At 51.9% G+C, this 10,857-nt stretch overlaps 1 protein-coding gene across 1 annotated transcript; it reads right to left on the bottom strand.

Moving 5' to 3' along the window:
- Nucleotides 1-2,063: 2,063 nt before the first annotated feature.
- On the bottom strand, nucleotides 2,064-8,905 carry HMX3 (H6 family homeobox 3). The gene is made up of 2 exons (XM_069239140.1): nucleotides 8,228-8,905; nucleotides 2,064-4,028 (listed from the first exon to the last, which is right to left on the bottom strand). The coding sequence occupies exons 1-2, from the start codon at nucleotides 8,535-8,537 to the stop codon at nucleotides 3,412-3,414; spliced, it is 927 nt and encodes a 308-aa protein (XP_069095241.1). The 5' UTR covers nucleotides 8,538-8,905; the 3' UTR covers nucleotides 2,064-3,411.
- Between the last annotated feature and the right edge of the window lie 1,952 nt (nucleotides 8,906-10,857).

Consider the following 10,857-nt stretch of genomic DNA (forward strand, 5'->3'; position numbering starts at 1 on the left):
CCTTGTTTCTTCCGTTTTGCTTTCCTTCTTCCATCTTTCCATCCTCTTTTCTTGTATCTTTGTTTCCTTCCTTCCTGTCTCCCATTCTTCTTTCTGTACATCTCCTGTTCTCTCTGTTCTTCTTCACTTACTAAGTGCCTTCCTTTTTCCCTTTCTTGTATATATTCTACCCTTCCTTACTGCTTTCTTCCTTCTTATCCCACTTTGCTAACCTCTCGCTTCCTTTTTTCTCTCGCCCTTCCTTCCTCCTTTTGTCTTCGTGATCTCTTTCTTTCCTTCCTCTTTCTCTACCCATTCTTTCCTCCCTCTCCTTTTTCAGCCCTGCCTTTATATCCTTCTTTTCTTTCTCGGTTCATTCTTTCTCGTTCCTCCCCTTCTTTCGCCCCCTTTATTGCTTTCCTTCCTATTCCCCACTTTTCCCTCGGTCCCCTCGTTTCTTTACCCCTCTTCGGTCCTCACCCTCCTTTCCCTCCTAGCTCCTTCAGTTGCTTCCTCTAGTGCTTGCGTCCCCGGTTCCCTCCGCTCTTCCCTCCCGCTCTGCTTCTTCCTTGCCTGCATCCTGCTCGTGGCTTCTTGGAAGGGGTCCTTTTCTTCTGCGTCCTCCTCGGCAGCGGCGCGCGGCTCCTGTCCGGCCGGTGACGGGTTCCAAGAGCGCGCGCCTGCTTCTGAATCTTCCTCGGCCCTCAGACGTTGAGCCTGATAAATAACTCTAGAATGGACCGTTCACGTTTAAACATCTTGATGAGAAACCGTCGGGGGGAGGAAGTGGGGGACCGGGGAACTCTGTGGGACTTGGGAGCGTCTCGTACGAGTCCTGAGACAGGAGCTACGGTGCACTCTAGTCCGAAGCAGCCCAACCCCTGTCTCTCCCTCAGAAGGGGGCTGCAGGTCTCTGCGCCCCCACCCCTTCCATCCTCCCCGTGCGGAGGGAACGCGTGGAGTCCCACAACTGGGGGCTTCGAGTGATTGGGTGCGGGGAGCGCCGGGCTCGGGCCAAAATAAGCACTATGCGGATAATAGTGCGTTGTTTTAAGCAGAAAGCAATTTATTGCAGTTTTAAAAAGGGTAACAGGGATTAACTGCAATGGTTAAATAAGTCTAGACATGTTTGAACAATGCCAATTTAATAGAATAATTGTGAAAAATTCTGAGGGGGGCATGATTTGTTTTTTTTGGGGGGACGGGGGCTTTACAAAGTTTAAAAACGTCTGCCGTTAGACTGGTTCTCGGTGGGCCCCCAGGAGGGGAGCAGGTCTGGTAAGGGAGTGAGGGGTCACAGGGACCTGCAAGCTCACTATCGTGTTGTCCTTCGTTCGCTTCGTTTCACTCGACATGCAATCTTATATTTACCACTCGCCGCTTATTTTGTTATCTCCTGTAATTCTGTTTCTTTCTCTCGTTCTCGGAACCCGTCCTTCATTCATTCCTCACCCCCTTCCCATCTCCCCTCAGCCCTCCTCATTTCTTCCTTCCAGGCACATGTTCTCCCTTCCCACATCTGTCCTTACTTTTCTCTCCCTCCTCTCTCTCCTTCTTTTAAATGGTTTATCGGTAACTTCTTTCTTTCATTGCTTTTTTTGCCTCGCTCCTCAGACCCTCAAATCCTTCCGTTCTTGCCCCTCCTCTCTTTTCAATCCTTCCTCTTGTCTGATCCCCACTTCTCCCTTTTCATCGTTTTCTTCTTCTGTTAACTCAGTCGTCCGTCCTCCAGCGCCGCTCTTTCTTTATTCACATCCCCTTCTGATCCTTTCCTCACCTCTCAGTTATCTCCTCAGTCCTTACTTCTGTTCTCTTGCCTACCCTTTCCCTCCTCTTCCTTCATCTTCCCACCTCTCTTCTCCTTCCCCCTCTTCTTCTTTGCATGTTCTCTTCTCTCTCATTTTGCCTCTCCTACAATCCTTCTCTTTGTCCTTTCGCATCCCCACTCACACTTTTCCTCTCTACATGAAAACCCATCACCGGTCTCGAAAACCGCCCCAAATAATATACCCCACAATGAAAAAACGAGAGAAAGCCTACTTTTTTAGAAAAATTACAGATTTTTATATCCAAATATTTAAAAAGTCACAAAACAAAAAATCACAGACACTTCGAAAACGAAAGAAATATTATCAATAAATAAATTATAGGAAAGATCTGTACAATGGGGGTTATTTCGTCTACTCTGACTGGATGCTCAGTGAAATTTACTGAGAATTAATTCGGTGAAAGTGTTAAAACGAGGTTCCTTGTGTCCGAAGTGACCGAGTTCAGGTATTCACCCTCCCCCCCCCCCCCCCCCCACCCCCCTCAAAATGGAATAAAGTAAAGTGACAAAAACTTTCACTCTCCCTTTTCATCATTTTGGCAAATATAGAGAAACAGGGACCATGGAGGTGTGAAGTGTGTCCAGCCATAACAAACAAACAAAACATTGTAAGTAAAGTCTCGAGTATGTGCGTGTTCATTCCCCGGCTTTTCGAGGCGAATGAGCGACTGGGGGAGTGGGGGTATTCGGCGCCCCATCCACAACAACGCTCTCCGGAAGTGCACAGACGTGTTTTCAAACTTAGAAAAAGACTGATATTCACAGTTGCACTTTCCGTCGGGGTTTTCCGGGGTCCATGCCTCTGCCCACCCCTTCCTGGTGCCGGGAAGTGTTATCATTCCCCGGACTCTGAACCCCCAATCTTCAGGGGTGTCATACTGCATCTGTCACAAGAGACCCCCAGGCCCCCTCCCCGCTTTCAGGAGTCACGTGTCCAGCCTCAGACTGGGGTGGCTCCACCGAGTGCCCCTTCAGGCTAACCGGAGCCATTGGAGTTCTTTTGGTGGTCTCCATGGTCGGACCTACGCGTCCTTGTAGGTGTTCTCTCGATTCCCATCCGTAGAGATGCTGTAAGTATGACCTGCATCAGCCCGGCCCCTGTGTGCGTCCACACTGAGACCGGCCTGAGGCCTCAAAGGTGCACTGTGTCCATTCACAGGCATGCCTGGCCTTTGTGGGTGCCTCGACTGTGCCCAGACTCAGGCAGACATCGCTTGTGTGAAACTTCTGTCCAGCCTCACCCCCTGACGTTGATTCGGTGTATCGTTTTCAAGTAGGCCTGCTTCTTAGACGGCTAGGCAGTACCCGGCCCGTAGGGGTGCGCTGAGAGCTTCCATCCTCAGGTAGGCCTCAGAGGGATCTGAGCTGGGGTCAGTGAGCCAATCCTCGGGAAGGCCTGCTCTTCTGAGGTGCAGTATGCATGACCCTCTACAGGTAGGCTTGCTCTCACAGGCGTGGTCAGTGTGTCCGTCCTTCAGGTAGACTCAGTCCTCACAGGCGTGGTCACTGTGTCCGTCCTCGGGCAGGCCTGCTCCCCTGAGGCGCAGTGACTGTCCATCCTCGGGCAGGCCCGGTGGTCTGGGGTGCAGTGGTCACCGCTGCACTCAGACCGGCCTCAGCAGGGGCACCGAGGTCACAACGGGGTGGGAATAGTAGACGGGGTGTGGGAAGGTGAGCAGGGGCTGGCTGACGGGCACGGTGGGTGCCGAGGATGTCCCTTCGGGGCCAGAGGAGCTCTCGTGGTACAGGATTGGCACTCGCACGATGCGCTGGGCCGCAGCGTGGCTCAGGTTGGCCGCCTCCAGCTCGGCGGCCAGCTGTCTCTTCCACTTGTTCCTGCGGTTCTGAAACCATATCTTGACCTGGGTCTCGGTGAGGTGCAAGGAGGCGGCCAGCCCGGCCCTCTCGGAGCTGCTCAGGTAGCGCTTCATGTCGAAGGTGGACTCCAGCTGGAAGACCTGGCTACGGGAGAAGACTGTCCTGGTCTTCTTCTTCCTGCAGGGCTTCTTGTCCGGGCCTTCCTCCCTCTGCTTCCACTCCTCCCCTCCGTCCTCCTTGCGACCCTCCTCAGAGTCGCTTTCTTCCAGGATGATCTCTTCAGGGCTCTTGGTGTCCCGCTCCTTAGGGTCCAGGTCAGGCTTCAGGCTTTGTAGTGGTTCCGGAGAGTCCCTGTCAGTCCCTGAGGCTGGAGAGGAAGGGCGCAGGAGGGTCTTCTCTGGAGCTGAGGGAAGAAGAAAAGGTATACCATCAGCCACCAATCCGAAATAAATACCGCCAGTCAGCGTCAACTTGAACCCAAATCAACTAAACCCTTTCCTGGTCTACCGATGGTCACCCTCCCAGGCCCAATAGTCATCCGTGGACACCAACCAACATCACCATTCAAGGATAATCCATAAGCACCAGACATGGCCCAGAGGTTACATCAGCCGTCATTCACACCGAACAGCATCAACCAAGACCAGCCCATATCCACAGCATGGCACCCTCATCCATCCTCTCCAACAGACATCGCCAATGAACATCAAACATACACTGAGGCAGTTATCTTAAATGCCACGTTGAATCGAATTGCATCAACAAACACCAACACCCTGTCCCAAATACCATAAGCCCCCACTAGAGCTAAATATGAGCAGTCAGAATCAACTTCCACGCAGATTAAATCAATGAACATCAACCTGACCAAATCTCAACAACCACCTTCAGAGACACAGATAATGAATGAACATCCCGACTACCTGTATCACTTACCTACTCAAACTAGTCATGGGCAAAATGGAACCGATCGCCATCAGCCACCACTCAGGGCCACATACCACAAATACACAATACAATTGGACATTTACTTGCAACAAGTATCATGGGCCATTACCCTTACCAACAAATCATCAGCCACCACCCCTGCCAAGCACCACTAATGACATACACTCAAAACCTCCAGTTGTTATTTATTTGTGTCTAGTTTAAGTAAGCCTTTGTGTGACAGACAACATGGCATCAGGAGGCAGGAACCAATAACAAGGGCCGGCCAAGGGGACCCAAACTCAAATCAATTGATGAGTAAATATATGCCAGGGGGAGAAAATATACTTCAGAACTAAAGATGGTCCGAGGGTAAATGCAGGCCATTACCGAAAGAGAACATCAAATACTAGTAGGGAAGTGAACGTAAGCGTGGAGAATCGTGCATGTACTAAGAGAGATCAACCTCTGCAGTGAATGGTACCTGCATGCATTCCCGAAGATAAATCAAGTGATGTTCATCCAGATACAATCAAACGTGTATGAAAGACACGGAAAGGTATGACGCGTGAAAAGTAAACATATGCCAGGCGGCAACAAAAGCTAAATTAAAGAGATGCTGATGTGTGGTAGGAGAGAACTAAATCTGTGCCAAGAGAACTAAATCTATGCCAAGAGATAATAATGAATTATATACGAGGGTACAACTAATGATGTACTAAATTAAGAAATAAGAGAAAAATAAAATGCGTTATTAAAGAACGAATTATTTTCCTAGGGACAAGGCATAGCGAAATAGCATGTACTAAGCAAAATATGCCAAGGTCATGGCATATACATCTTAACATTGACTATGAGATAATAAAATCACTGGGAAATCATAATATGTACCAGGAGCCAAAAAAAAGATACACAAAGATATGACACAAAATAGGTGAGGGACCAGACCGATACCTTCTAATCAAATACCTAAATATACTGATACCGACCAAAAAAATCTGTTACAGAGCGATCTGTTTATATTAACAAAGAAGTCACTCAAAATAAAGAGGTGTTTGAATACACATGGAGCTGGAAATATCAGGACAGGACTAAAAGTTAGGAGCAGGACCAAGGGGAACATCGGGAAAGACAGACGGGGGAGGAATGAAAACACACACTAAGGGGCTGCCACAAATAACTGTGCTACAGCTGAGAGCAAAAGCAGGCCACGGACACTATCCAAAGGGCCATTGACCAAACACCGCGGGGTCAGAGGCAGTGACCACGTAGGGTTGAGCGGACACTGCTGCATCTACGCAGGATGCGCCGTGAACCGAAGCGCACAGCGGCTAGAGGCGGCAGCGCGGCCCGTGTGCTGGCCGCAAGCACAGCACTACCGACAGCCTGGGAGCCAGGGACGGCGTGGGGAAGGCGCAGCCCCGCGTGGACCTGATTCTAGTCACATAGGAAACCTGTGATGAGGAACCTCTGTGGAGAATAAGCTGTCAGTGCAGGAGGCGACGAAAGGATGCTCCCGGGCTCGCGATCTCCCGACGAAAACCGGAATGAGCAACGCACCGCGGGGAGCTGTACCGCCACAACTGCACCACGGAACGGAATAAAAATAAAAAATGTATATATATATATATATATATATATATATATATATATATATATATATATATATACACACACACACACACACACACACACAACACGCGCCTGTGTTTATGAGATCTTACTTTATGACGATATAATTAGGGTAAACACAAAATCAAAAAATCTAATTTCGAAAGGTGTGCAAGGACCTGCAGAACTATTTCTCCTTTTTTAAATTCCAATTTCCAAAGCTTTTTGAGTCACCCGACAAAGTTGTTTTGAGTAAATAATATTAGTTCAAACACACTGTCCAGAAGCCACTCTGTCCTGTCTGTGCAAGAGCCGCTTTCTCATGCTGTTATTATGTGTGTGGGTGTGGGTGTCTATATATATATATATATATATATATATATATATATATATATATATATATATATATATATATATATATATGGATAGATAGATTACCTGGGCTTCAGCTACTCATACTTAAAACGGTGCCTAGAAGGACTAGAAAACAGATATTTGGGGTGAGCAAAAATATAGCGTTGTTGCTGTTATAGAACGCAAGCAACTTCACCTAAAGGCTGAGAACTAAAAGCTGGCTGTTTGACAGTGAAATATTCTGTATATTTTTCAAGGAGAGCTGTTGATTTGGCACAGATCAGTGACTTGTGGCCTGTTTGCTGATCTGTAACTTCTTATTAAAGTAGTTGTTGACACGGTTAGTGCTTTGAAGATGGGCTGCAGCGACCTGTCACGTCAGCGACCTGTGCCAACTTTACCCCCATAAATTAATATTATAGACTCACATGCAGGCATGGCAGGATGGATAGATAGATATTAACTATGGGTGTTTCTCTCATTTATTTGTTTAAAAGTAAACCATAAAAGTGCTATAGCAGTTACAATTAAAAGCACACTTTTTGAACCCAATATAATTGTGGGCCTTGTTGTGCAAAACCATGAGTTGTACAAATGCATATATATATATATATATATGTGTGTGTGTACCTATTTGTGTGTGTTTTCATATTCTGCTGTACCAATAAATCATTATTAGAGTGAATGATCATTGACCCCACAAACATTCGTTAAGAGAGGGAGTGTCGATACAACAGTCTCAAACATAGGCACATTTTCTATAAGTCCTGAAGCAGGCAGTTCTTCTACCCCTCTGTGTTCACTCTCTGGCCCTCCTCTGAGCAGTGAGCCGAGACCGCTTCCACTCTGTGCCTCTCTCTACCCCATCAGCGCCAAGCAGACTCTCGCCGGCTCTGTGCTGCCCTCGGCCCCAACCCTTGTGAGTGTCTTGGTGGACGTCTGCTTCTGATCCGCGCCCCCCACCCTATCCACTGGGCCCTAACTCCGGCCGCCTGCCCTTCCTGCCCCAGGCTCTACTCTCTCCCCTTTATCCGTCCCTGTCTCCTGAGCTCCTTTGCACGCTCCCAGTCGGCTGCACCCCTGTCCCTTAACACTTGTCCCGTTTCGTCTGCCTCCGCCCTTGTCCCCTGTTCTCTACCCCGCCGCGTCCTCTGCCTCCTGCGCTTTGACTTTTGCCTCGTCCGCCGGCACCATTGCCGGACGCCATCTCGTTTTCACTTCTCTCGTTGTGGGGCTCTGTCAATTTCTTTCCCTTGTGTATTTTCAACCCTCTCCCAGAAACTCACTTACATCACTTTTTTGCTTTTTTCCATTATATTCATGTTTCTCCTTACTGGTTACTTTTCTGCACTGTTCTGTAACATCCCCGCATACAAACACAGCCTAGTGGTACCTTCCATCCGGACTCCGTGGTCCCCGTTACTCAGGGTGTAGGGGTACCACCAGGCGGGGGACCATCCCGACCATCCCACCCCACACAAAACCCAGCAGCACCTCCCGTCCGGACCCTGTGGCCTCCGTGGCTCAGGGTGTAGGGGTTCCACCGGGGGGACCATCCCTCCTGGGGCCCTCCCTCCCACCCCACACACAGCCCAGCAGTACCTTCCGTCCGGATCCCGTGGCCTCCGTGGCTCAGGGTGTAGGGGTTCCACCGGGGGGACCATCCCTCCTGGGGCCCTCCCTCCCACCCCACACACAGCCCAGCAGTACCTTCCGTCCGGATCCCGTGGCCTCCGTGGCTCAGGGTGTAGGGGTACCACCAGGCGGGGGACCGGTCCAGGTAGTGTGCGGGAAGGGTGAACCTCTGCTGCGGGATGTCCAGGCGCGGGAAGGAGAACTCCGCCAGCGGGGACAGGGCGAAGGTGGCCCCCTCCAGGGTCCCTTTGAACGGGCTGAAGAGGGTCTTGGGGGTCCGCGGGGGCTCGCAGGTCAGCAGGCTCCGGATGGAGAAGGGGGACTCCTTGGCGGGGGTGCTGCTGCCCGCACTGCCGCTCCTCTCCTGCGCCCCCGTCTCAGGCATGGTTCCAGGGGACAGGAGGGGGCAGGTGGCAAGGTGGTGGGCACGGGGCAGGGGATCCTCAGAAGAAGAATCCTTAGAGAAAGGCGGGGCTGCTTCAAACCCAGGCAGGGCACCCCCCAAAAGACTCGAGAGCCCCGGGCCGACTGTGTACCCCTGAGCAGACAGAAGACCCCTGAATCAACTGGATATCGTCGAACAGGCTTGAAACCCCTCACCCACTGAAGGCACCCGAAGGCACTAGAGTCTTCCAAACGGGCCGGAGACCCCGGGGCCGTCAGGAGAGGAGCCCCCCAGGTGGAGAGGACAGGCTGCACCCGAAGGAGGCAGGGGTCTCCCGAGCAGGCAGCAGAGAAGCAGTCCACACTGCCTCGGCGCCGGGCACCTGTACACTGGGCAGGCACAGAACCCGGGAGCAGGCAGGAGAGGGGCGAGGGAGGGTGGGAGGGAGGGAGGGGTAGAAGGCAAGGTGGAGAGAGGGGGAGGGCAAGAGGAGAAGCAAGGCGGAGGGGAGGGAGGAGGGCAAGAGGAGAGAGTGGAGGAGGGAAGAGCAATGCCGGGAGGAGGGCAGTCAGCCTATGTGCGCACTGCACACCGTGCTTCGGGGTACCGGCAGGAGCCCCCCAACCCTCACTGTCTTGTCATTAAATTACAACAGCGGGGGACGCTACCGCTGACAGGAAGGAGGCGAGCTAAAGGGCTGCTCCTCTCACAGGGAGGTGTGCCTCCCTCGTGCAGCCTGGTGATACCCTCACACATGCCAGGGCCGCGCCTCACCCCTTCACACGGGGCCCGCGCCTCACCCTTCACATGGGGTCCCGCACCTCTTCCCACTCACATGGGGTCCCGCACCTCTTCCCACTCACATGGGGTCCCTCACCTCTTCCCACTCACAAAGGGCCCGCGTCTCCATCCCCTCATACAGGGCCCGGGTCTCACCCTCCCACATAGGGCATGCACTTCAACCCCCATGCACCCCCCACGCAGGCCCCTGCCTCAACCCCCCCCACACACACAGGGACCCAGCCTCACCCCCCTCTCACAGGGGTCCCGCACCTCCACCCACTCACATGGCGCCCCGCGCCTCACACACTCACAGTGGCCCCGAACTCACCCCCTCACACTGGGGTCCCGCAACTCCACCCACTCACAAAGGGCCTGCGCTTCACCCTCTCACACAGGGCACGCATCTCACCCTTCCCCCCCCCACACACACAGGCCTCACTCCCCCACAGGGGTCCCAGCCTCAACTCCTCACACAGGGCCCCTTTGACATCACACACCACCCCCTGTCCCTTCACAACCCGCTACTCTACCCACTTCTGTCTTTGGATTCGCCTGTGTTCCACTGCCTCCTCACGCTGTTACATTCTCCATGCACATATGGCACCGACAGTGTGTGGGCAGAAAGAGTGGAGAGAAAACGGAAGAAAGAGGAAGAAAGAGGTAGAAAGACAGATATACAGAGAAAGATGGGAAGAGAAGGCGAGTGAAGGGAGAGATGACGAGAGAAAGGGCGACAGAGAAGAAATGGAGCGTAAGAGAGCGCGCGCGAGAGAGAGGAAGAGGCCTCGCAGAAGTTAGCACCCCTGACAGGGGAAGATGGGTGCAGAGGGATGTGTGAGACAGAGCAGAGGGAAAGGCGGAGAGAGAGATAGAGGGGGGAAGAAGAGAGGCAGAGAGGTACGCGAGAGAAAGAAAGTGAAACTACATGAAAGATAGGGGCAGACTCTGGAGTTTTTTGTGTATTCTGAGTGCTAGTGTGTACATCACGTTTTGTGCTGCTAGCTTGTGTTGTCATTGTGTTTTGTAGGAGTAGTGAGTGGGCGATTGCCTGCGTGACTTGTCCGGGTATGGTATGTGGGTTATGTTATGCTCTTTGAGAGTATTGTGTGTGGATTATGCTATGCAGTTTGTGTTTGTGCAAGTAATGCGTGCTGCATATCTTGTGCAGTTTGCTGTGTGCGCGTTGTATGCGTACTGCGCTGTTTGTGTGGTGCGGCAGTGGGCACCTCACACGCAGGCAGCCCCCACACATTCCACTCTCGGGATGCACAGCTGGTGCGGTCTGTGCGCAGGCACAACGACGAGACACAGAAGCCCCTGACTCCTAAACGTGTCTGTATTTGGGGGTGCCAGGGAAGGGATGCCGCGCTTGTTCTCACGTTCTTTCGGTGGGCGGGGCACAGAGGCACGTGCCATGAGATTTACAGAACTTTTCACAGGGATCGCACAGAATGCGTGTTTGTTTACATATGGAGCAATGCTCGGGCACGGGCACAAATAAACAGGCACATTTAAACGTGTGCACTTTTAGGAAAAC

Source organism: Pleurodeles waltl, chromosome 6, assembly GCF_031143425.1.
Source record: "Pleurodeles waltl isolate 20211129_DDA chromosome 6, aPleWal1.hap1.20221129, whole genome shotgun sequence".
Taxonomy (NCBI): Eukaryota; Metazoa; Chordata; class Amphibia; order Caudata; family Salamandridae; genus Pleurodeles; species Pleurodeles waltl.